Below are 27,944 nucleotides of genomic sequence, written 5' to 3'. Positions count from 1 at the left end.
CTGGATCCTAAAAGATTTGTGGGATTGTTTAAGCAAAATCACCACAGATAAGTGCTATGTCAAATTGATATTTGTTACTATCGATATCAAAGATTTGTTTTCTACAATCCCACACGATATAGGTATAGATTGTTTTTTTTTTATGTCATTATTCCAACCTTAGACATCGTATTTTAACCATAAGGACACTTATGGAATTAGTCTTAGAAACAAATATTATCACCTTTCAGGAACAACTCTTTAGACAAATCAAGGGAGTTGCCATGGGGGTGGTGTGCGCCCTCATTTTGCAAACAAGAAAATAACCAGTGCGTACTGAATGTCCAGGTGAAAACCAAACTTCAGAAAAAACATATACCAACTGGACAACAACAACTGAAAACACGGCTTTAATAAAAATGATGATAAGAATTGCAGCAAACAAATTCCATGTAAAAATCAGATAAAAAAAGGACAAGCGCTTTATTGGTTACCCTGGATGTTAAAACTCTTTTCACTACCATACCCAGTGAGTATGGGATAGAAGCGATAAGGCAGATCTTGAGTAGTGATGCATTCTCATTGAATCTAGATGTTTGTTTAGTCTGTACCTTGCTTGACTTGATTTTGAATAATGTGTTCCTGTTTGAGGAACAGTTATATCTACAGAGATGGGGGGTAGCCATGGGCACCCCCTGCGCCAATTCTTATGCAAATCTGGTGATGCATTTTTGGGAGGGTAATAACCTGACTGTGAGTCCATTATATAGAGGTGTGAAACACTATAGACGGTTTGTTGATGACGTCTTCATTGTTTGGGAAGGTGACGTTGAGTCCCTTCTTCTATATATATTGGATATTTAGAGTCTACCACAGAGTTTCTTAGGTTTACTGTCACCCACTCTTTTTTACATGTAGACTTCCTAGACGTATCAGTAACTAAAGATACAATAGGGGGCATTAACACCACACTGTTTAGAAAGCCATGTTGGCATAACAGCCTTCTATCTAGAGATAGTATGCATCCTGGACATGTATTTTCAAGTGTAGTGAAAAGTCAATTCACTAGAGTGTCCAGGAGTTCTAACAATGAGGGTGACATGCAATGGGAATTTGATACTCTGGAGGCAATGTTTATTGATAGGGGATATAATGGCACTACTGTTAGGGAAATATGTGATAGCCTTGAAGTTGATAGGCTTGGGGATTTTCAACCCTCCTTTGTGGAACAGAATGTTACCAAACCTAGTGCCACTCAAGATCGGGCCTTGATAGTCAATGCTCCGATTTTGAGGGTTAGGGATGATAACATGATCAATAGAAGGAAGACAAAATGTCATACTTCATTTATAACTAATTTTACCAGCAATAACAATGTTATAAAAAGTATCATGCAGAAACATTGGGGTATCTTAACATTGGACACTGCAACAACTAGCTTAGTAGGGGCCGCACCATATTTCATCTATCGAAGCAACAACAATCTTTAACGGTTGTTGTGCATTGATATTAAATGCCCTGGACAGTCAAGTCAATGCACTGGGACTTATCCTTGTAGGTCTTATAGTGTGTGTAGGGTTTTGACTAAACAACAAATATATAAACACCCCACTTTAGCGTTTGAATTTATTCCCAGATTCTATGCAGACTGCACTACCCGCTTTATAGTGTACTTAGCAACATGTGATGCATGCCCCTGCTTCTATGTGGGTAAAACCATCCAATGATTGAGGGACAGAGTATACAAACATATGTCAGATATAAGGAAGGGTGATATAAACAATGCCCTTGCCAATCATCAATCTGAATGCCCTGGACATGATTTTTCTTTTAGGGTGTTACAACATGTTTTTAAAAATGTGAGAAGTGGTGACTGTAACAACTATGTGAAGCAGATGGAGCTAAAATGGATTCTTAGGATGCAAGCTTATAAGCATCTAGGGTTGAATAGTCAGGTTAATATCAAACCCATTTTGAGTGGGCGGAGGCTTAAGGCACATAGGAAGTTGCATTGATTGTATGAAGAAATGATGTCATTGTTTTTTGGTGCAATTTTCTCTTGTTTTTGATAGGTCAAGTGTTAGTTTAAAATGTTTATTTTTTTTAGTTTCTTATAGGATCTGAAGAAGCTGTGAAGAATATTAAGCTTATGAAAAGAAAGTGCTTGTCCTTTTTTATCTGATTTTTACATGGAATTTATTTGCTGCTATTCTTATCATCATTTTTATTAAAGCCGTGTCTTCAGTTGTGGTTGTCCAGTTGATATGTTTTTTCTGCGCCCCCATTTTTGCAAATATTGTGTTGGCATTCTGGGAAAAGGAGATCATATTTAAAAGTACATTCACTGAAGGGTGGACATTTTATGGTCGTTTTTTAGATGACATTATTGTCTTTTGGAAGAACGGTGAACAAGAACTAAATGATTTTTTTAAAATGTATTAGCATGAGCACCAACTTTTTAGAATTCACTAGTAATATAACTAAGGAAAATGTCAATTACTTAGATATAAGCATAGTTAAAAACCATGTCAAAAAGGAATTTATGTCCAACGTCTTCAGGAAATCAACATACCCCAATACCCTCCTGCATTTTAGAAGCTGCCACGCTATCCATCAGAAGTCTTTAGTAAAAGGACAGGGGGTGCGCATAGCCAGGATGCTATTGAAGGAAGAAGAATTCAAACGACAGCTAGATGTATTAAAAAATATGTTGGTTAAGAGAGATTACCCAGCAGGTTTTATAGAAAATATATTTACTGAGGTTAGAATGAAAAGAAAGCAAGGGTTATTTTCACCCTTACTGGGGAAAGACCAGGTGATGGAAGAAAGAAATAGACAACAGGAAATAAATAATAGTGAGAAATTAGCTATTTTCAAATTTAATAACCAATATTTTGATATCAAAAAGATTTTAATACGTAATTGGAATATTTTTAGGGTAAACCAGGAATAGTTGGATTTAGTAGGGACCTTACCTGGAATAATATATAAGAGAGATCTAAGCCTTAAAAATATTATTGAAAGGAACAGGAAAGTGAACCGGGTGGGGGAAGGAATGGTAAAGTGTGGATTCTGTTTGCAATGTAGGAATGTTAAGGAAGTGACAATCCCACATTATGGTAAAATTTGTCTGTATAAGAAGTATACATGCAGCGGTAAGGCTGTTGTGTATCTGGCGTCATGTTCCCTATGTCCCTGTTCCTATATAGGGAAAACTATTAATACCTTGAGGACACGCATACACCAGCGCAATTATGACATCAGTAAAAATGACATGAAAAATGCTCTTGCTGCCCATACTGCTTCCCATGATGGACATAAATGTAATTCTACGGTCATAGATCAAGCTGCTATAGGGGAGAGAGGGGGTCCCCTAAATGATTTTGTAGAGCTAAAAGCATTGAGATGGCAGTTGAGAGCTAATGCTTCAGAGTATGCGGATCTGAATAGTACTATTTTAATTAGCTCAATTTTAAGATTAAAAGCACAATTTTAGACATAGAGCATTTATTTTAGAGACTTCCACTTTGATCAGTACTATGTTTACTATTTTTACTATTCTAACTTCAAGGATATAGTAGTGTACATAATTACAATGGCCTTATTTAGGATAAGTATAATTAATTTTATGAATGGTTCAAACAAATAGTTTTGTGTGTGCATATATATATATATATATATATATATATATATATATATATATATATAATGTATTTATGATCATTAGGATTTATACATTGAATTTGTTTGTGTAGATGTAGTATGACTTATTATGAAGGTTTACGTTTACTAGTGTAAAAACAGGAAGGAAATTATGTCATTTTACAAGTGTATTTATGGCTGGGGTTGTATGAAATGAGCATTCTGATGATGTTTCTAAAAGGAAACGAAAGCGCTTAATTAAAGGATTTGTGGTGTAGATTCCTGGCTCCTACTGTCTTATTATTGTTTGAGTGGACCCTGTTTTTTTTTTTTTTTTTTTTTTTTTTTTTTTGCTTTTAGGCCCAGTGTGCACTGTGCACACCCGTTTAGCTAAAGTAAACACTTTTAAGCAGACCTGGCCCTCCCTTGGATGTGAACACACTCTTCATTTCATGGATTAAGTCAGTACAGCCTCAGACACACCCCCTTCCTTAGCTATGTTTAGCTAAGGACAAACACGGGCCACCAAGCTCCAATGTGCTTACAGTAAGCATGTCACACCCCCTTTTCATGTCATCTGGCTCTCCTGTGTACACAGTGGTGTTGGTGCACCTACACGGTTAGGTGCAGTCTGACACTTAGAAGAAAATTGTGATTCAGTATAAATCCCCTCATTTGCATACACCACTGCCTTAATCCATAGTTACCACACTTAGACTGGGCCTTTCCCCTTAGCAACCACTGCTCCCTGGTATTGTTTTCATTCTGCATGCAGTTGACTATAATGGCAAAATGCAGATTTCCATTAAAATTGCTTTTTCACATTTTTTTTTTTATTTTCGGCAAAATCCCGTTTCCATGCTGCTGCCCTATGCTTAAACGTCCAAGATTGGCCAAAAAAAATAAAAGTTTTATTTTATGAAATTTAAACTATTTATCATGCCAATGGCCATATATTTGGCCAATGGCATGCCTAACAGTTGTAATACATGCTTTATTTCAAGCTGTCATACCTCTGTTTTGTAATTTGCAGAAATGTGTTCAGCTAGTAGCTGAAAATATTTCTGCTTCTTATACTATTCCTGCACGGATAACTGCCTGCTTCTTGAATCACTAATTCACCTCATTTGCATGGTTTTCACCAGCAAATGAGGTAATTAGCATTATTCAGTGGTGTCTGTGCAGGAATAGTGCTGCCAAGCTCGTGCACGTCTGGTCAGCTGTTTGCTGAATCACTCTGTGGACATATTCCGTGCAGGAGTGGCTACACTGTTCCTGCACAGACTAAAAACATTAATGAATCCTGGGGTATATGTTACCAAAGGCTGAGACTGGAGTGCAGATTACTACAAAATTATAAGTGACTAAAGGCTGAGACTGAAGCATTGAACTCTACAGAACTTTAACTGAAGGCTGAGACTTCAGCATTGGTCACTACAAACTATGAATAACTAAAGACTGAGACTGGAACACTGATCACTACAGAACTGTTAGTAAGTAAAGATTGAGATTGAAGCACTGATGAAAACAAAATTCTAAGCAACTTAAAACTGCGAGTGGAGAAATGATTATTACAAAACTGTAAAATTAATTTAAGATTGAGACTGGAGCACTAACTACAAAACAATAACTAACTGAAACCTGAGGCTGGAAAAATGATCACTACAAAACTATAAGTAACTAAAGGCTAAGGCTGGAAAATTGTTCACCACAAAATTATAAGTAACTGAAGGCTGAGTCTGGAACAATGATCACTACAAAACTGTAAGTAACTAAAGCATGTGACTGGAGAAATGATCACTACAAAATTATAAGTAACTAATATCTGAGAATGGAGCATTGATCCCTAGAAAACAATAAGTTACTGAAGGCTGAGTCTGTAGTACAGATAACTACAAAATTATAAGCAAGTGAATGATAAGACTGAAGCACTGACCATTACAAAGCTATAAGTAACTAAAGGCTGAAAATGGAGCACGGACCACTACAAAACCATAAGAAACTAAAGGCTGAGACTGGAGAAATGATCACCACAAAAATATAATGAATTAATCACTGAGACTCATACCTCTCAACTGTACAGATTTTTGCAGACTGTCCAGATTTTTGCCTCATATAGTTGGTCTGTTACTCATAAAATTATTGTTTTCTGGTAAATCATTGCCAAATCATTGAGGACTGAAGTTAGAAAATAATGACAGACATTTGAGATTCAGACTTCATATCATTCAGAAAATTCATGCTAATGCCAAACTTGTTATTCTATCAACTTTCTAAGTTAGTAAGAACAATATTTAAAAAATTGTCCCTGTTTTTGGCATTTGTCCCTTCATTATTTGTGGCCTTGTCCAGATTTCTTGCTCTAAGAGGTTGAGAGCTATGTGTGAGACTGGAGCAAGCTCATTGCAAAACTATTAGTAAATGAAGGATAACTGTGAAGCACTAACTACAAAACTATGAGTAACTGAAAGCTGGCACTGGAGAAATGACCAATACAAAACTATAAGTTACTAAAGCGTGAGGCAGGGGGACTGATTACTACAAAATTATAAGTAACTAAAGGCTGAGACTGAAGCACTGATCAATACAAAACTATAAGTAGGTGAAGGCTGAGATTGAGGCACTGGTCACTACAAAATTATAAGTAACTGAAGGCTGGGACAGGAGCACAGATCACTGTATAACAATAAGAAAATAAAGGAAGCAACTGGAGAAATGATCACTACAAAACCGTAAATAACTAAAGGATGAGACTGAAACACTGGTCTCTGCAAAACTTTAAGTAACTGAAGGCTGAAACTGGAGCATGGATCAATATGAAACTAAAAGCAACTAAAGGCTTTGACCATATAAATGATCACTACAGAGACTCAGCACAGCTCCTCGTGGTACCCAGCAGAGTTCCTAGAGCAGCAGAGACCAGAAAAGACAAACTTTCCAGATTCTAAGTATTTTTTTCTGCATTTTCGACTTTTTAAGCCTTTCGACGACTATTTCTGCCTGTTTTATTCAGTTATTACCTGTTTTTACTGTTTTTAATAGCTTGAATTGTTTGTTGCACTTCCTTGTTTAAGTTTTGCTTAAAAGTTAAACAACAGGCTAATACACTCAAGTGTACTAGCTTTTGATAGCAATTAGTCGAAAAACACAGCATTTATTGTATTTTCTGCCTATCTGAAAAAAACTTGAAAAAAAAAAAAATAATCTTGTTTTCCATACTTTCCTAATAGTTTGTTCCAGTGATCAGATTTTGCTGATCCCTGGGCTTTGTCTTGGTTCCTGTGTTTCTCCATTTTCCTTGTTTGGTCAGGGGGAAGTTTCTTTACTCGCCAGTGAGAGTGGGGAGTACTGAGCTGCCTGTTTGTCCTCAGAAGAGTGGTTTAAGGCAGTAACTTGTAGTTTATTGGCCATTTTGGGTCATTTCCTGTCTTTTCCAGCCCCCTGCTATAAAGCACGCTTTAAGTTGCCACAGGAGCACACAAGAGCAGCGGCGGTTAATCAAGGTTAAACTATTCGGGCTACCTAAAGTCCACTCTTCAAATTTTCCCTTAAAACAGCCTTCCCTGAACTGTACTGCTGATCAAACCATTGTATTCTATATCTAAAAAGTTCAGCTCTACTTGATTCTTAAGTAGACTATTCTCTATCTGTAAAGCCTAGCACTTGCTCCTAAAGTATTTTTTTACTTTAATATAGCACTTCTATTATACATAGTACCCCACCAGCCAAAAACCCCTTTTCGATCACCTACATCCCCCGGAGTCTTTTTAAAGTCCTTGTCTATTCCTTCTAGCATGTTGAGGGATCAGTTGCTAGTGTCCTCTCCTGCTCAGCTGGTGAATCTGGGAATATTGAGGCAATGTTACAATTGTCTCATGTACACGGACAACCCTCTCCTTCTCCTACAAAACACAAATACATGCGAGAGATGCAACTATATAGCCAAACTGGAGGCTGAACTCTCTCAACATAGGACTGGCAAGACCAGACAGGAGGAGAAGGTAACCACACACACCACAAACCCAGTCTCACATAGTACTATCACAACTTCAAATCATACACATAAATACACAAAGACATACTCGGAGGCTCTGATCAAAAATCTACCAAAACAGCAGAGGCCACCAAAGCAGACACCCAAACAACTGCCACCTCAGGACACAACACATGCAACACATAGACCACATAGTCAGTGTGCCAAACAGTCACAGCCCTTAAGGCCAAACACAATGCCAGACACACTCGTCATTGGTGACTCCATAGTCAGACACACTGACGTCCCGCTCACCAGATTGAGTAAGGAGAAGGTCACAGTAAGCTGCCTGTCGGGCGCTAGAATCCGCCACATAACGCAAGCACTCAGGTCTCTCAACAGCAGGTACAAGTACGACTCTGTCATTGTCCATGCTGGTGTGAATGACCTGAGACATACCTCCCTGGACTACATGAAAAGAGACATAGAGGAGCTCTCTGATTATGTAGCCCAGGCAGGTATGACCCTGACCTTGAGCAGTATCCTACCTTCACCAAGAATGATGCCACAATACAGAGACAAGATGATCAGCTTTAACAATTGGCTTAAACTCTGGTGTCATTCAAAGGGGATCCAATGTCTGTCTGCCTGGGATGACATGCTGGACAAGCTACGCTGCTTCGCAAGGGACGGCTTGCACCTGTCACCCCTGGGCTTCCGGATATTGGCAAAGGCTCTTGCCACCCCCATAGTGCATTTTTTAGGCAAGGCTCAAATTCTAAACCTACCACCCTAATACATAAAAAAGGAAAAAAAACTAAGGGTAATGCTGCTCAATGCCAGAAGTCTCAACCTCAAGATGCACGCACCCGAGGCCCTTCTCAGTATGGAGAACATCGATGTCTGTGCTGTGACTGAAACCTGGTTCAAGGCTCCCGAGAGCATCCCGGCACTAACAGGTTTTACCTCATATCATGTGTTCCAGCCCCAAAATCCGGACAACACCAAGAAAGGAGGGGGGTGTCTATATTCATCAAGGACACCCACACCTCAAGGTTGGTGGCAACGCACGATGCATCGGAGACCATCCAGGTGCAATTAACCATAGGCAAGACTGCTCTGCAATTTGTAGCATGTTACAGGCCACCCTCTCAATCTTAGGAACCTCACATAGCTTTCCTGAAAACACTGGAGGGGATAAATGTATCTCCAAACACCATCATACTAGGTGACTTCAACTACCCGAATATAGACTGGGATCACTACTCAAGCCCAAACACTCTAGCCCAAAGGTTCCTAGAGTTCATAAACTCAAATGCCATGGAACAACTAGTCACCATCCCCACAAGAGGAGGAAACATACTAGATCTCATCATCACGAACATGGGGTCACAATGTTCAACACCGGAAGTATACCCCTCACTGGTGAGATCAGACCATAAACTAATCTCACTGGAAGTCCACATCCCACCCCCACCCGAGATAAAAAAGACCACAGTGAAGAACTTCTCAAAAGCCGACTTCACACTTCTAAAGACTGGTATGGTCTCTTTTAAGGCCCCCGAGCTTGCGGATACCATTACTCAAGCCGCTGAATCACTTACAAATGCCTTCTACCAGCACCTACAGGACTGCATGGATCAGGCAATCCCAAACAAAACAAAGACTCTTTGTACCAAAGGCAAGCGTCCAGTCTGGTGGACCCCAGCCATAAACAAGCTATACAACAAAAGGAGGAAGCTACTACAAGATGGAGCAAAATCCTTAAAAGGGAAGACACCTTTGATCATTATAAGTAAAAAACTAAGATCTCTCATAAAATCATCCAAGGCAAATTTTGAGAGAAAAGTCACTAAGGACTCAAAAGACAATCATAAGGCCTTCTTTAGCTATGTTAGAAACCTGGGAGGAAACTCCCAGATATGCTCAGAATTAGTTCAAAATGGTGTAAAAATGACTGAACCTACAGACATTGCCAACATACTGGCTGATATGTTCAGTGCAAACTTCTCCCCCCCCTCCCCCCCAAAAGGTGAGATATCTATACCAGAGGATTGTAGCCCCCCAAACATCTCTAATGCTCAGGTGAGAACTGCTCTCTCCAAGGCAAAAAACACAGCATCCATGGGACCAGATGGTGTCCCCGGTTGTGTGCTCCACGAACTCAATGAGGAATTAAACCCGCAGTTAGGGCAGCTGTTTAATCTTAGCCTCACCTCAGGATACGTGCCCAAGGAATGGCGTACGGCAACTGTGGTCCCACTTCACAAAGGCGGTGCCTCCACCGACCCTGGAAATTACCGTCCCATCAGCTTGACAAGCCTGATCTGCAAAGCTATGGAGATGATCATAATGGAACTCATAAATAAAGACACAGGGGACTTGCAGACTTTGGATCCGGCCCAGTTTGGCTTTGTCAAAGGCAGATCATGCCTTTTAAACTTGGTTGACTTTTTCGAAACAGTCACCAAGGCCATTGATGAGGGAAAGGCAGTCCACACAGCCTACCTTGACCTGGCAAAGGCTTTCGACACAATACCCCACTCAGATATCATTGAAAAACTCATCAGCTTAAATGTAAACCCATACGTCACAAGATGGGTTGCAAACTGGCTAAGTGACAGAACCCACAGGGTCAGAGTTGCTGGCGCCATGTCAGACTCAAAGCCTGTCACAAGTGGTGTCCCACAGGGCTCAGTCCTGGGCCCACTCCTGTTTGGCATCTACTTTTCAGAAGTACAAGCAAACACAGGAGGATTATGGCTGACAAAATTTGCAGATGACTGCAAACTAGGCGCCATAGTTGAGAACACATCTGACACAGATATCCTTCAGAAGGGTCTTATAGAAACGGGTAACTGGTGCCAGAGCCATGGCCTAAAGTTAAACGCCAAAAAATGCATAGTCATACCCTTCGGGAAAAACAAGGTTACCCCTAGCTACCATATAGGCGGCAACCCACTAAGCACAGAAGAGGTTATCAGGGATCTGGGAACCCAGGTTGACAGCAACCTTTCGTTTGACACTCACTTTGCCAAAGTAGTTAGGAAGACCTTCTACATTGCCCACCTGATCATGAAGGGATTCACATCTAGATCAAGGGAGGTCATCGTCCCCCTGTACTCATCACTCATCAGACCAATGATTGAGTACAATGCCCCATTCGGAATGTATCTGACACGACACCTGCAGCAACTGGAAAGGCCCCAAAAGTTCCTCACCAAAAGGATAAAGGGTCTCAAAAATATGTCCTATGCTGCCCGACTGAAGGAACTCCAGCTCTATTCAGTCGCTTACCGTCTGCTAAGAGGTGACCTGTGCCTGACATACAAGGCCATGTCCAACCCAGAATTGATGAACATGCTTCACCTCAAAAAATCTAGATCCCTCAGAACTACAAGGGCAGGAGACTTAAACCTTGACACGGTTATTAATAGGACGTGCTGGAGGGATAGATTCATCACCCAGAGACTCCCTATGCTGTGGAACAAAATCCCGGTACATGTGAGGCAGAGCACCTCGCTGGCTTTGTTCAAGAGAAATCTTGACCAATGGATGGGAGATCGCAGATATACCCCAGGGATTATCTCAGTGTCACTGCTTGACAGAGGCACAGCAAAATAATGGGCATAGTATCCTCCAAACTAAAGGGGTGGCGAAAGCCACAAAACTCTGGGCTAGGCTTATAAATGCCCTTGGGCAGATAGCCTAGTATGAACCTATGAACTAAAGGCTTATTTAGAAAAGTAATATTAGTGCATAAGATCTGATTTATCAAACAAATAGTGTTGCAAGCAATCACACAGACTGATATTTGTTTAAAACAACCAGGAAGTTGAATTCAGAGGCAAGCGTTTATTTATGTATGGTTCTAAACTAAAAAAAGGGAGAGAAGACCAAAGGGTGGGAAACACCCCAAGGTGGATTTAATCCACCAATGGGTAGCAAAATGTCACCCATAAGATTCTATATAAATCTGATGTAACAAATTCAATTCACTAGCACACTGCCATCTCTTATAAAATCTGTGCCTTAAGTTCTTTTCATATATGCCATTCTTTTGTTTCTTGTTTAAGTTACTATATTGTACTCAAAGTGTCTACCTTTAAAACTCCTGGTAATTTGCTTTTTTCTTACTTTTAGTTAGTCCTCCCACTTAGTAGGGATCTGAGGCGTCATTCTAAGTAAACATGCTTAGATTGAACAGCTAACGAAAAGGGTGATGTTTTCATGACAACACAATCCTTACATCACCCCCACCATCATCATCCTCCCTCCTCATCATCATCATCATCATCACCACCATCTGAGTTACTAAAACGGTAGCTTGCCTTCTGACTGATAATGTCTGGAAATTTAATCAGGATGTCATTTTAAAGTGTGTCAACTTTGTTTCAAGTGCACAAACCTCAATGCATTAATTGTGGGAAAACATTTTTGTGGTATGTACTGTTGCTACCATGTGACTACAATTTCCTTAAGATTACACATTACATTGGCTTAACATTTAAATATTTTTATGTCTCAGAACAACATTTTGCTTTGCATTTATGGATGGAAATGGCTTTGTAAGCTTTTGCTTTTCTTTGTGTGGCAGAATAAAGTAGAAAAGTCTTGTCACTTAAAACAGGGAGACACATCACTGATTTTGCAGGATCATTTTATTATTTACAGAAGAATAAATACTTTTATATTGCTTTGTTTGAGTACATTTACCTGTCTCTGCTTGATTAGGACTGCTTCTCTTGCCTAAGCTAGTAAATTATCCCAGTATGTTGTACTGAAAAGTCACCATTATGTCATATATTTGCTGGCACTGTATTCAATATACAAAGCAAGAAAGAGTGTGCTATATACTAACTGTTCTTTATTTTGTCATGCACAGATTCAACATTATGTCCATGTAAACGTAGTCCAACTAGATTACCAACAATGATAAAGTCACTTAAATAAAAAGCATATTTAATAGAATCCATGTTGTGGTCAATACCATCAGTGAATTTCATTTTCTCCTGCTGCATGCTTGCTTCTGTTTAGAAGACAGTCACTGTTTTAACAAGAGCACAAATAATTTAGTAATTAGGCATTTACTCAATTCCCCCAGAAATAGAGCTGATCAGGATATTACTCTGTCAATCATGACTCAGCAGTAGTTGTCTTAGTAACAATTTTCTTGAAATAACTGTTGTGCACAAAGAGGATACAGCCCTGATTCCTTCCCTGGATCACCCATGATATCAAAAACCACCATGCCTGATATGTGAAAGCATAACTACAGTAATATCTCGTGAAGGTCATAAGTGGTGATTACAGAGTTCTGGTCCAATGGTCTCCAAGTAACTTAGGCTCATTGAAAGTCGAGTTGTAAACATCACCCCAGCTATCAAGTCTATTCTTAAATAATATTAAATATTCAGATCTTCTAATATACAGAGGTGGTTTATTTTAATAAATAGAAATGTATTTTGTGATAAATTATCTTCTTAATCTAGCCTTATTAAAATTTATACAGAACTATTATTCTGATGAGTTTTGGTGCTATTATTAATTTGTAAGTTTAATGGCACTCAAGTTAAATTTGATAATAGTTTCCAGTAGTCCAGAAAGCTCAGCAACAACATTACATCATTGCTCCTTAAATGTGAAAAACAACACATTGCAAAAGAGTGCCAAACTTCATATTAACAGTAGCTAACAAGTTCTGTTATTTCTTTAATTCAGAATACATTTGTCTCTTAGGGCCTACTGACATCTCGCAATTGACCAAGGTTAGAATAGGACTGCTAGAATTAGTACTGGCCATTGGCCATTCTTTCAGAACTTTTCACATGACTCATCACTGTGTTACCTTAAGGTCTTTTCAGTTGTTGAAATTCCCCCAGCTCACACATGTATTGCAGCTGAGGCTGATCTATTCCATCTTATATTTCCTGTATAACTGTCCTGTTGTTAATTGTTTGACTGACCCATACATCCATTTTTGAAATCTTGCAATCATCTAATTAGCTTCTTGTGAAAATTCCATTTGCATGTAACTGTTTTAGCAAATCATTCAATGTAGCTTTGGAAAACTTTTCGATATTCCCTTCATATAAGTTTATACTTAAAAAAAAAAGAACTGTTCGTGGAAAAGTAGCACTAAAGTTATGTGATACATAGAGCCACTCTTTCTGTTCAGAACTGTTTAGGACAGCTTTTTATATGGTAGCAGTTTTGTAAGTGTCTACTTGCTATATCAACCACTAATCATAGTTGTATTTCTTTCTCTAGTCCTCCAATGTAAAATTAAGCTTCTAAAGGAAGTAGCCAGAGACTTCAACAAGTAACTGGTGCACAGTCACCTGTAGACGTTGAGATCTTCCATTAGTAAAAATACTGTAAAAACAAGATTTCCATTCCTGTAATGCTGAATTTCACAAATAATTCAGACTAAAACCCGGTGTTATTCAACTTTTTATTGAATTGAGATGTGTGTTTTTGTGTTAAAAAAGATTTCTTCAGATTTCTACAGATGTGTTGCTTGTTAAATAAAAGATATCTGTATACACACTAGTCTTTATACAGTAGTGGCAAGGGTCCAGCCAGCCAGTCAGGTTTCTTTTCTAAAGGTAGTTGACTACCATATCATGCAATGGTGATTGGAGCCAATGAAATGAAATGAAATGATGAAAGGGCCATCTCATTTCAAAAGTGGTGTCTGAGAGATGAAGCTGAGAATCATCCCTGATTTTCTATTTGGCCACCCACATTTGAATAGGGGTAGATGACTGCTGGAGCTAAGGATTGTCCCCACTGGTTATTTGGAATCACATCAGCAAAAGCCTGTTTGCATATTGCTAAAACCATAGTAAATGTCATTAGTTCCAGATCATACATATGCCTCTAAAATGGTCAATTTTCTAGTCATAGTCAATTTTCCCAGTTTATTTACAACATCTAAAGGATTACAATAATAATAGCCCAGTTTCACAGGGCAAAGGGCTAGCTTAGATTTGTTCACTCTAAACATCCAAAAGGATCACAACACAATTAGCACTCTTTTATGGGGCACATATCTAGCTTAACTTATAGATATTAGTTAACCAATGTTTCTAAAATAATTAAATCGAGGCCTATGCCAAGCCCTTTATACATAACAGGAGCAGGTCTTTTGTCTCCAAAGTATTTGGAATGTGGTACAAGCAGATTGATTTCTTTCCTTTCCAGTTTTACCAAAATAAGTGTTTGTTAATATAGGAAAGAGTGAGAAGTGTTTTGAGAACACATATATATCAGCATTATTATAGTACAGATACTTTTCTTATTAATATCTCAAAACTCCACAGATGTTGACTTACTTACCTTGGCACAGCTTCTTTTTAGTAGGTGAAAAGAGTATAAGTAAAAATTGGAAGGTGGTTTAATTGTTCTTTTGTCAAAACAGCAAGAAATGAAAAAAGTAACTCTTGTTTAACAGTATTCTTCTCTAATGTTTTTTACTGGGAGCAAGTCCCTCCACCCCAACACCCCCTAAGCTTATATATATACCAACAATGACATCACCATACTTTCAAGAAAAGGGAATATTTTTGAGAAACAGCAGTCTTGGACTTGGTATATACAAGCCTGCATTTATGTCTCATTCAGTCTTGTTGAACTAGCAAGTCTCAGAATATTAAATGGTAAGTATAAAGATCACAAATTAGTCTGATATCATTTCCTATGAGACAGATTGACTATCACCTTTGCCATCATTGCATCTGGAAGCATACCATTTTATTCCTAACTTGTATTAAAATCACAGATACCTTAGAAACACTGAAAAAAATACTATTTTCAAATAGATATTATACACATGTTGTCACTGCAGGGCTATCTACCCAGTGGTGTGAATCTTGACACCCTGACCCCTAGTGCTGAAATGAGATAAGGAGTTGTAGATGGAACAATGGATGGATTATAAACATATTGCTGTACATATTGGAATTTTCTCAGTGAAAGGAATTGGTGGAAAGTTGTGAAGGTCATTAGGACTGTACTCACATTCATAAGTACACATAGTTTACATCAATTTTTTTGCAATATAACTACAACAAAATGGTATGGTTATAAACTATTCAACATGTGCAGAGCCAATGCTTAAATTTCTAAGATTTGTATTTTTAATGTCTTGTGTTTTGTTGAACATTGCAATACCAATAATAGCATACTGTTGTTGGCTATCTTACAGCTAGTAGCACAAGTACATTACTACACAATACTGTCTGAAAATTAAATTTGACATCTAAGCAACTGAATTAAAGGCTCTAAACTCTGAAATTGGACTAATTACAGATTGTTGGATAGTGCCACAAGACTGCTTTAATCATGCTGATTGATACAGGTGTCATAGAACCTATAGGAAATATAGTGAGAGTACAGGTGGGGATGTAAGTGCTTTTATTATTATAAAAAACTTCTAAAAATGTTTTTGACGAACATTAAACAAGTAAAATGCAACAAATTTACTGTAAGTACAAAATGGTACAGTATATTATTGTAGTACAAGCTCAAAAAACATGCACAAGTGAATATGTATAACATTTACATATTTAGACTTATGATTTTTCCTACCCAAAAACTTTGGAAGGATGTGTTCAGATAATTGACATTTCGGATAATCGACGTTCAGATAATTGACTCTCTACTGTATTCAATAATTATAAAACTGATGCCTGTGCCTCATGTTAAAGTTAATTGCATCATATAGCCTATATTATAATAATTCACAGGCCACCAGACAGAAAATATAATTTTTTAGTAAAACTGGTGGACTTAATTTTTTACTTAAAGACTGTGATTACAAGACAGTAGTTGGGATTTTAACCTACCCATTATAAAATTGTATATAAAAAGAACCATAATGGAGTAAGGGGAATTGTGTTATCTTGTTTTCCAATTAACCTTACAGAGATTTTTTTTAAGGGGGTCAATCCACCCTGCAACTCCTATCCTCCTAACTTATATATATATAACAATTCCACTTTAACACTTCCATGAAAAAAAGGGAAAATCACTCCAAGTTCTCTAATAGCTTACACTGTAATAAAGTAAAATCAATAGTAATTATAACTCTGTAAGAAAACTAAAGCCAGTGGAAAAAACAGACTTTCCTTCCTGTGTTAAAAAATATAGACTTTCCTTCATTATTATCGTAATTATAGCTGGTAAAATGTGTTGGAGACAGTCGGATTCATAGGTCGGTCTCAACCTTTTGTCTCCATAATGAGGAACACTTCCTCTTATAATGTGAAACAAATGGGCAAAATGTGGAACACTTTCCCATAGCTTACTAACAACTTCAACTAGGAAGTTCATAGGACAGTTAAAATGCATTATTTTTGCTTATAGAAAAGTTTTTTAATGACTTAATATGATTTAGTTCTACCTAACATGGACATCAGTTACAAAATGCCTATCAATAAGTGTATGATAGCCTCTTTCCATGTGGAACATTGAGGAAGATGAACTTTTAAGACCCCAGATGAGGGACATTCCTCATAATGAGGTGCACTTGAGAGATATGGATATAATAGGCCACATTCACTTTTGTAAATGTCTTGTGATTAGATAAGGTGATATTTAGACCACCCAAATGGAACCCATATATATATATATATATATATATATATATATATATATATATATATATATATATATATATGCAAAGGTTAAAAAGGTCACATGAGTAAACCATTCAGTAAAAACTGCAAGAAAGACCTAGACATGCAAGAGTCTTCTCTGTGTAATACCGTAAACTTTCTGTAGTCAAGACCCATGGGATATATGCAAATGACCCCTTAAAGACATGCCAGTGTAGCAGCTACATGGTTTCTGAATGCTCATGACTTCTTACTTTTTAAGTCTTTATGGGTAAATTCAGGACAATAATTCCTTCATTGACCTTTGCATCAAAGTTAATAGAAAAAGTAGATCTATTTGAGAATGTCTTTAACCTACAGACAGCATTTTTTGTGACATTGGCAACCTATAAAGACATTTTAAATAACTGTACAGTGTACCAGACATGCATTTTTCTCAGACTCCATATCTGGGGGCCACTATCAATCAGTCAATCAATCAATCAATCTCTCCCTCTCTCTCATAAATATATATATATATATATATATATATATATATATATGGGTTTATGTTTGATGATTGAAATTTTGGAAACTCAGACTTCATGTGGTTGAGGCCGTATGTTCAACTGTGCAAAAACAAGAAAAATTTGTATGGCAGTCACAGTACATTGGAGATTGAGGAATTAACCTTTTCCCCCTGTAGTGCGATACTGGAGGTGGTCTTGCTCCCTTGCAAAAACATAGATTTCTGCTGTTTTGTTTTATTTGAGTTTCAGGGAAGTCGAACATATGGTCTTGATAGTCTGACATAACCCCAGATATATATAATCTATATGGGTGTATTACATTTCATCTAAACAACTTTTCACCTAATCACTAAATATCTAAAAAATTAATGTAAAACACATTTAATAGAATCACATTGCATCTAAAACTTCATATACAGCAAATGCTCATTCACAACTGGACCCCTCTCTCTCCCCTTAATTAAATATCCTAAATCCACTGTTGCACAACTGCAGGGAAAACAGAAAGCACCATACATGCACAGTTAATCACTGCTGATGCAGAAAACTTGTGGGTGGGCATTAACCTGGCACGCATGGTGTACTAGACTAATTTGCCATGTAATTTCTACCACACTAAAGAACACCAGGACTGATTCTCAATAGCCTACTACACTGCTCTATCAAATGTGATTAGACCAAAAATGTGCTTTAAACTAAAAGAGTCTCAGATTTTAGACATGTTCAATTTCAACTAAATGAGTATTAGATCACATACCCATATCCGTTTTAGCCACCTCTCTGTCTGTATATACATATATCTGTATATGGATCTATGTTAGATTATCAAAGTTCCAAAACTTCGAAATTCATATGGCTGAGACTATATGATCGAAGTTTCAGAACTCTGAACATTAAAAAAAAAATTCTGTTTTTAACATTGTTCCCCTGCACCCCACACATAGGTGGCTGCGTCCCCACGCTCCCTGCTAATTAAATATACCAACTCTGAGATTGCTCTACATTGCAGAAAAGGGTATGTTTCCCATTCCGTACTGTACAGTGATCACCAGGCATTGTTGAACTTGCACGTCTATTGAACATCTGTTTCTAATGACCAATGCATGTCAACCAAATAGACACTGACTTCTGAGTATTTTGCACAAAAGTGTTATACCTACATATAAACACACATATATATGTGTGTGTGTGTATATAATATAGATATCTCTCTCTCTCTCTGTATACATATCTATATATATATATATATATCTATATATATATATATATATATATATATATATATATATATATATATATACAGATAGGCATATATAGATATGTATATATGTGTGTGTGTGTGTGTGTGTGTATATACATATATATATGTATATATATATATATATATATATATATATATATATATATATATATATATGGGTCTACTTCTAAATTTTGAAGTCTCAAAACTTTGAATTTCTTATGGTCAAGACCATAAGATCAAAGTTTTAAAACTTCAAAATACAAATTAAAAAATGAATAAAAACAAAACATTTTTTTTTACATTTTTGCTGGGGAGAAAACCCCCTGCACCTCCAATACCCCCTTCTAATTAAATATACCAACTCTACTACACCGAGGAAAACAGTAAATATACTGTTCTGCACTGTACAGCAATCTCCATTTAAACGGTTCGAAGTTTTAAATCTTCAGTCTTATGGCTCGACCATAAGAAAGTTCAAAATTTAGATGTAGACCTGTATATATATATATATATATATATATATATATATATATATATATATATATATATATATATATATATATATACATATACATATATGTGTGTGTGTGTGTGTGTGTGTGTGTATATATATATATATATATATATATATATATATATATATATATAGATAGATAGCTATTTATACACTAACCTCCATTTTATATTAGAAAAGCACTTGTGAGTGATTGCAAGCTGTTTAGATCACCACCTCAGCTCTCGAGGTAAAGAGCAAAAAAAATAAAAACGGTCATTTCTTCTTTTAAACCGTATCAAGCAGTTGCTACAGTTTAGATCACACATGGAGTGCTACAAGATTCGGGTTTGACTGGTTATAAAAGCTGGCATAGCATTAAAGCGAGATCAGGATTGATCAGTTGTGCCCCTCCAACATTTTGCACCAAGGGCTGTTTCCCCTGTCATCTTGATCTAGCTATACTGCTGCTTTCTATGCCTCACAATGTTGATTTGACTGCTAAGTTTGTGTTTCAACTTTCTGGTGTGTTCCTTTACCAACAGGCACCAGTTTCATTATTTTCTTGATTATTTTGCTGGGGTTATGTCTACTTAGAGACATGCAAAGGCTTGTCTCCCATTAGGGCTTCCCCCTCTATATTAGAAAAGTTCTTTAGAGTGGTCATGAGCAAGAGCAGTTACAGACTAACACAAATAAGCTACAACATGTGACAGGATCAAGGAAGCGCGATAAAATTTTAATTAATTTGTATTTAGATTAGCCTCTTCATGGGTATATTATCAGTTGGAAGAAAATACTGTCTTCCAATGCTGTAGCATTAATATGTTCAGCTTATCTAATGAATTTTTTTGGTAAATTAGAAAGAACTTTAGAGTCTGACATTAATGGTGTTCATCAAGAGGTAAGTTGGGGTCATACAAACTCTCATCATTTAGATGACTTTGGTAGGACAAAATGTGAATCTATTACTTACAATTAGAATGATTGCCTGAGTTACATATGCATATGTGCCACTCACAATTAGAATGATTGTCTGAGTTACACATGCACATCTTTGATTCCACTTTCTGAAATTTTCTGTAATTTGTCTTTCCAAATGTAGCTGTCCAAACTAGCAGTGTTGCATTTCAGTTTCTGTTCGTAGTCAGCTAACTACAGCAGCTGAATCATCTGCTCTAATTTCAGCCCCTGTCAATTTTAATAAATGCATTAACACCTATGTGGTGTGCATTGTTCACCTCTTACAGCCTGCATACATCTTTGTATTCCAGAGCATTTTCTGAAAATTCAACCTAGAAAGCATAATGTAATAAAGGATTTTCTACTGCAGGACATCCTAGATTAACAATCTTAGTGTCATTTTATTAGTAAATGCTTGTCCTTCCTATTTCTGCCTGTTATATGCTGGTAAGTCACTTGGTTAAAAAGTCAGACCCTGGATACCATAAGGAGCTATGGGTGTTAACTGAAAGTATGAAAAAAAGTGCTATGGGCTTGAATGTGTTAACAGATGCCGTCCTGAATATTCAAAGTGAAAGTAGCAATGGGAAATATGTAGGAACAATATTAGCAGCAGCCATGACAGTTCCAAAGTTTTAACTAGAAAAAAATGTTAATGGTTAGAAAGAAAAGAGACTGAGGAAATTTTCAAGCTGAGGATACTTATCAACAATATGTTTCTCGTAACATTATTCATATTCCATATAACTATAGTGTTAGTGATAGGTGACGTCATAGATGATCGATCAAATGATTGTCATGACAGCATTTCCCTTACTTATGAGTTCTACTGTTTATGACTTTATAACACGTCATCTTCATTCTCCTGAGCAAATAATTTTCAACTTAAAACTATCTAAAGGATATTTTTCTATAGTATCTCAAGTTCTTAATACATTAAAATCTCATAATTGTGATACTTTACACTAAATGAGCTATAACTTATTCACCTGACTTATATTTACTTTATTAGGTCCAAAATAGCTGTCTACAGTGTACAAAATACAGTGTAATTTAACAAATACATACAATTCCTTACCAGAGATTAATTTAGCAGTTTTATGATGTTTAAAAGCATTTGAAGTGAAATATATGATTGCTTTTAATATAAAATATATAACTTATAAAAACTGTTATTATGGTTTTTAACGTGTGTCTCTTTAACGATAGTTCAAGAGACAATTACTTAATTTGATTAATTGTTTTGAATTTAGTATAAAAAGCTTGTTAATTTGTTGGCTTGTTATCTGAAGAAGGGGAGGCACTGACCTCGCCGAAAGCGCTAATAAAATTTGGAATTTTTAATATTACTTGGACCTCGCTCAGTTTTTTGCCCGCTTACATTGGTTAAAAACTGTTATTATACTCAATTTATGATAAACAATGCTATATACATAACCTGGTTATGTAATGCCAAATACAAATTAACCTCTTCTAATGCCTGTATAGCTTGTAATGAACCCAAAGCTGATGAATTTCATATCTTCTAGAAATGTAAATTCACTAACCAGCTGTGGGCAACACTATTCCAGAGAATACACAACATTTTCCCTAATAAAAATGTTTCCCCTGGCAACTTTTCCCTATTACATTTACCTCAAGAACACATTAAAAAAGACATATTGAAAGTTTATATCATTATTTTTAATATGACCAAGTTTATATAGCCAAAAATGGTGCTCCTTGTCTATTATATCTTGAGATGAATACACTTCAAATGCTTTTAAACATAATAAAACTGCTAAATTAATCTCTAGAACCAAAGTAAATCATAGTCTATTCTTAAACCTTTGGAAACTGTTTTAAACATCTTGAATTAGACATCAGAATATTTGCCCTGTACCTTTATCTTGTTTTCTATTATTCTCTTACTATGTTACAGTGCTATATCTTCATTATGTACTTTGTAACTGGCTGCTGAATGCATATAGGATGTACATTATGCAATTACTTATTTTATTTCAAGTTACTATATATTACATTACATTTACCCCTTGTTTTCTTTTCTGTCTGCCTCTTTTTGAATGTTATAAGCTGTTACAAACTTTGTTAATTCATGTTATGTATATCTGCTCACTTGTTAAAAAGTTTAATAAAAATGTTATGAGAAAAAAAGATATCTCTCTGAATATGTACATAATAGGAAAGACTTGCCAATTTTGTTATTTTATGAAGGCATATGGAAATTTTGTTTCCAGTCATTATTCAGGGAAACTGTCTGTTTTTTTGTGCAAAGGTGATGCTGTTACTAAAACCACTCGGATATGAAAATGGCTGCAGTTGTTCATTGAGCTCCCCTTGTCTTTTTGTAGTATTTTTACTAACTATTCCCCAGCTTACTCTGTAAAGAAAGGTGAAATGCTGTAAACTATATTTTTGTTGATGGTGGATTTATGCATGATATTTCATTATTTAAAAGCTATACAAACAGAGTAGAATTAAGACATGTATTTTTTTAAATCCTTAAAACAGGGGTACAATGGAAAAGAGAAGGCCTTCATTGCTACCCAAGGCCCAATGATTAACACTGTAAATGACTTCTGGCAGATGGTCTGGCAGGAGAGCTGTCCTGTTATAGTGATGATAACCAAACTGAAAGAGAAAAGTGAGGTAAGAGAAGCCTATACTTTCACAAATTATCTGTTGCAAACCAAATTCAATTTTTTTTAAAGAATTAATAATTTGCTATATAAATTTCTGTTTTGAGGATATGTCTTTAATGAGGAAAATAATGTACATACAGAAACATTAATGAGAATAGCATTATTCAATGCATATACACTTATTTCCCTGCCCTCTCATCAGTCTGTGGTGGATTACTGTCATTTGCATTTATTTATTTATTTAATTTATTTTATTGGCATTTGATTATTGGGAAAGGCTGGTTGAGTATGAGCCCATGTTTAGCAGAGCCCCAGGAAGAAGTATTGAACATTTTAAGAACAGTAATTGTACAATCTTTAAAAATAATAATAAAAAAAACTGCAGTTTAAATTAATTAAATATACCAAATTAGACATAATACGAAAACATTGGTTAAAATACATACAAGTTATATGAAAATGACTTAATATTTAAAGAAATGTTAGCCAGTTTATAGATAAATTAAAGGTAAGTTAGTATAATACAAACAGGAATTGCAATATGAAGTAAGAGAAAAAGCAGGCTTTTGGTATATTTAGAGAGAAAGCCAGGGGAGAGAAACTGATAGAAGTAAGGAAGTGAGTGAAGAAGAGAGAGTAAGGAGGTGTAAGGGATGAATAGGCATTTGTTGACACTTAAAGATATAATTTATCCTGATGTTCAGAATGATTTTGAAGATGGGAAGGAAGGAGGCTGTTGACCTGGTGAATATAGATAAGGAGTTCCTGGCCTTAGCAACATGGTATAAGTACAGAAAATGCCCTGTAGAATTGATAGATTTGAGACTTTGTAGTCATTGGATCGTAATGATTAACTAGGAACATAGTTGTGTAGAATGTTATTTAGTGCTAGACAGTTAGATTCTGAATAATTTTATAGGTGGTAAATAGCTCTGTATATATTAGTTGATGTGGTAGTTCTAACCAATTTAGGCTTTTTATTGCTATACAGTGGTGGTTTCTGAAAGAGGTATGTGCTGCAAATGTAGCAACTTTGTTATAGCATTATTCCAGTTTTGATTTTTATGATGCCTAAAGGTTAGTAAGGATGGGAGTGGCATAAAGAAAAGTGGGAGGAAATACTGTAAGTAGTGGCAAGTGTGTTTTTTGTTGCATTGGTGAGAAAAATTTATGGCTCAATAAACCATCCCTAGTTTTTGATGAGTTTTTCTTATGTAATTGTGTATACGCAGGTCGAAATAAAGATCATCTTCCAGTATCATCCCTAATAATTTGCTATGAGAAGTGACTTCATTGTTTGTATTATTAAGATAGAGGACATTACATTTAGTTTTTTCATGAGAGAGGGATTTGGAGAAAAAAGTAGTTTATTTTATTTTTTTTAGCATGAGTTGTGAGTTACAAAGCCATGTTTCAGTGGCTGTTACAGCTTTCTGAGTAATTTTTTGGAAGTGTGCCATGTTTTCAGATCTGCAAATGAGTGTGGAGTCATCTGTATGCTGTATTAGGGAGGCCTGTTATGTAGATGTGTGAAGGGTGTGAAAGGTGTTGGTGAGAATATTAAAGAGGAAGAGACCAAGGATAGAGCCTTGTGGAACAGCAGTGGTGACTGGTAAATATGGAGAGAGGGTGGAGTGCCATTTTACTGACTGATAATACCTATTGCATAGGTAGCTTTTGGACCACAGAAGGGTGGGCTGAAAGAGACCTGATGAGGCTATTTAAAGTAAAAGTTTATGACAAATTGTGTTGAAGGCTTTGGGCAAGTCTAGAAATAAGGAGGAGACTATTTTATCTTTATCTCTAGCTTTATTGACAGTAACTATATAGGTTAGAAGTGTACTGTTAGTACTATGAGAAGGACAGAAGCCATGTTGTGTTGCCAGTTAGCCATTTAATTCTTGATTATGGACAAAACTTTACACAATAGTGAACTTAAATCCCTGCAGCCACTATAGTGCAAATGATACGGTGGTCAAAAGATGACCTAGGAAAGATGTCTTTCTGTACTGGGAGGGGGTGGTGATTCCTACACACTTGGATACTATGTACATCAACTGCAAGACTGAGCCATCACAGAAAAGCAGCTATTTCTGTGGTTTGCAGTGATGTTTTGACAAAAAATACCTGTTTTTAATGAAAAAAAAAATACTGGCCAGTATTCATAGACATTGCGCTAATGTGTTAGGGGTTTCTGCAAAGTCCACGAGTAAGCAAGCCTAAGTAGGCAAACTATTCATAAAGGCCAGTTACATTGATGCTCGCTGTCCATGGTTTAATGTGAGCAAATAAAGTATAATGACATGTAAATGAGAAACTGTGTGAAGTAATGTATGCTAATGCAGCGTTCTTGTGAGTCATAGTCACATACCTGCTCTATATGCACAGTCATTGTAAAGTGTTGCTGTACTTCTTCTATCTATTTTGCAATCCACAAACCATGTATGCATAGGCACTTAAAGGACTCAAAATTAATTATTTCTCTCAGCAGCCCCTTCAGCAGTTTGCCTGAGTATGCATAAGCATTCAGATAACATCAATAAAATTTATTTCCTAAAGTGATCATTTTAGTAGTTCGGCCAAGTATGCACAGACACTAAATGACAACAATTTCCCCACTGATCCCTTTAGTAATTTATGTATACATATGCACATTAAAATGGCACCATTACCTGAGCAATCCCTTTAGTGGTTTAGCCATGTATGCACAACCACTAAATGACAGCAATGTCCCCATTGATCCTTTCAGTAGTTTAACCATGTATGCACAAGCATTATAATGACATTACCCTAGCAACCCCTTCTGTAGTTCAGACATGTATGTACAAGCACTAAATGACAGAGAAAAGTAGAAAAACGCAGAAAGACAGACAGACAATGACAGAGAGAGAGAAAAAGAGAAAGACAGGGATACATATATGTATTTTCTCATCCAAATAGCATGGTTTTGACATAGTTATCCTACAAGCCATAAACAACATATTTTCAAAATTCACCAAAGGACTTCTTACTGGAGCTGTGCCTGTGGATCTTAAGATCCCAGATTCAGTAGACCAAACTTTTCTTATAAAACAATTTGCATCTGCCAGCTTTGGTACACTTAATTTACCTTGGTTAAACTATCTCCAAAACAGACCTTTTCAATCCAGTTATGAGGTCTCTGTAATGAGTAATACATTTTGTTCACCTCTAAGATGCCCTAAACCTCTATCTTTGGACGTTTTATCAATACCCTTCTGCCAAACCTCTGTAATATTAACACGATATTCTGTGTAGATGACCTCATCCTATTTCAGTCCTTTGGTGATATAGCCACTGTTCCAGTTCCTCATAATAAGAACTATTCACTAGGAAATTCTGGCATAAATTGTACATCTTTGCTCAGATTACCAATCAAGTTAAACTACACAGAGCAAACTTTCTATAAACATATTCCAGTTGTGGAATTCAATATATCCTACCACAGAAAATTATTCCATAATATCTGCTTTCAGGCTGCTCTTAAAAGAGCACTACTTCAGCATGACACAGTGCTGTAACTATCAAAACCCTCCATCATACCACCCCTCAGTATACCTCATTTTAGCTAACCTAAACCTAACCTAACAAGAAGCATATACAATAACATTTCTAAATGTATTTTATATAATACAAATATTGTTTCTCTGTACATATTGTATATACATGCAGTTAATCAAGCTATCTTTCTTGTAAACATTGTTTTCATATATGTACTTTGAATTATTAAGAAGAAATATTTTATTCTCTCTCTGTTCAAAGTATAAATCCACTACTTCATACCATACTCATGCTGTACATTACTTCCCTCACTAAGATGTATGCCTACTTTAATGTGATGCCCTTTTTATCCTTGTTACGGCTGAAAAGGGTAATTTCACCAGCTTACATTCATGGGTGTGTGTGTGTGTGTGTGTGTGTGTGTGTGTGTGTGTGTGTGTGTGTGTGTGTGTGTGTATATGTGTGTGTGCATGTATGTGTGTGTGTATGTGTGTGTGTGTGTGTGTGTGTGTGTGTGTGTGTGTGTGTGTGTGGCTATCTATACACACAAAAACACACACGTGCTGACACATAGTGAAGCGGACTGCCTTCCTCCCTTCTAAGGTGAGTGAGTTTGCACTGGCTATTCAACCCAGCTCCCTTCAGGTGTTCCTCTTGTGCTTGTATCATTAGGCAGTGCTGTGGTAAATACGTTACACTCAGGTTCTTACCCCTTTTTGCTATTAGACTGGCTACATTAGGAAACACTAAAATGATTTATGGATTTATCGTTGAAAGATTCTGCACATTGTTTTAAAGTGATCCTTGGTGATGCAGGACACTGAGGTGTTTGTATATTTCCATTTGTAAAATACAGTCAGTGTCTGAATTTGTGATATTTAGCTGTGGGAATCCACTAGTTTTGTAGTTCCAAACAGCATTGTGAGTCCTTGTTAGTATCAGTTATAAGTTTGCTGTTGTCAATAGAGATATACAATTTGAACAAAGCTATCTGCAATCTGGTTAAGTCAACAGCAAGGTAATTGATAAATAGTGGAAAACTGCAGGCCATGAAGTGGTTACTGTAGCAGTGCAGCCTTTAGTGCACCACTACAGGAGAGGTTAGATGCTGTAATCATGCCTCAGCTCATGCACATGAGATAATAAAAGGTAAGACTGGAAAACAAGCACTGCAATTTAAAAAAGCCACTGCAAAGTTTAAATCTGTTTTTTTAACCATAAAAATGGATGGAAATGAGTATACAGGACAGTAGGAAAATGGTGCACCAAGAAGAGGACAATTCACAAGGGAAACAAGACATATAAGAATGGGAGTAAGAAGAGGGAAAATAGATTTATTTTATCTTTTTGTGGGAATGATA

General features: G+C 36.4%; 1 protein-coding gene across 2 annotated transcripts in view; it reads left to right on the top strand.

Annotated features, from left to right (window-relative positions):
* The window catches only part of PTPRR (protein tyrosine phosphatase receptor type R), a 1,539,596-nt gene that overhangs the window by 1,144,129 nt on the left and 367,523 nt on the right, over positions 1–27,944 (top strand). For both annotated transcript variants that reach the window (XM_044057006.1, XM_044057007.1), the window contains exon 9: positions 22,934–23,071. In XM_044057006.1, coding sequence (XP_043912941.1) covers positions 22,934–23,071 — 138 coding nt within the window. The remainder of the gene's footprint in view (positions 1–22,933; positions 23,072–27,944) is intronic.

Source organism: Protopterus annectens, chromosome 15.part0 (genome assembly GCF_019279795.1).
Source record: "Protopterus annectens isolate FY-2018-M chromosome 15.part0, PAN1.0, whole genome shotgun sequence".
NCBI lineage: Eukaryota > Metazoa > Chordata > Ceratodontiformes > Protopteridae > Protopterus > Protopterus annectens.
Note: the sequence above shows the minus strand (reverse complement) of the source record. Positions and strands in the feature narration are given on the sequence as shown.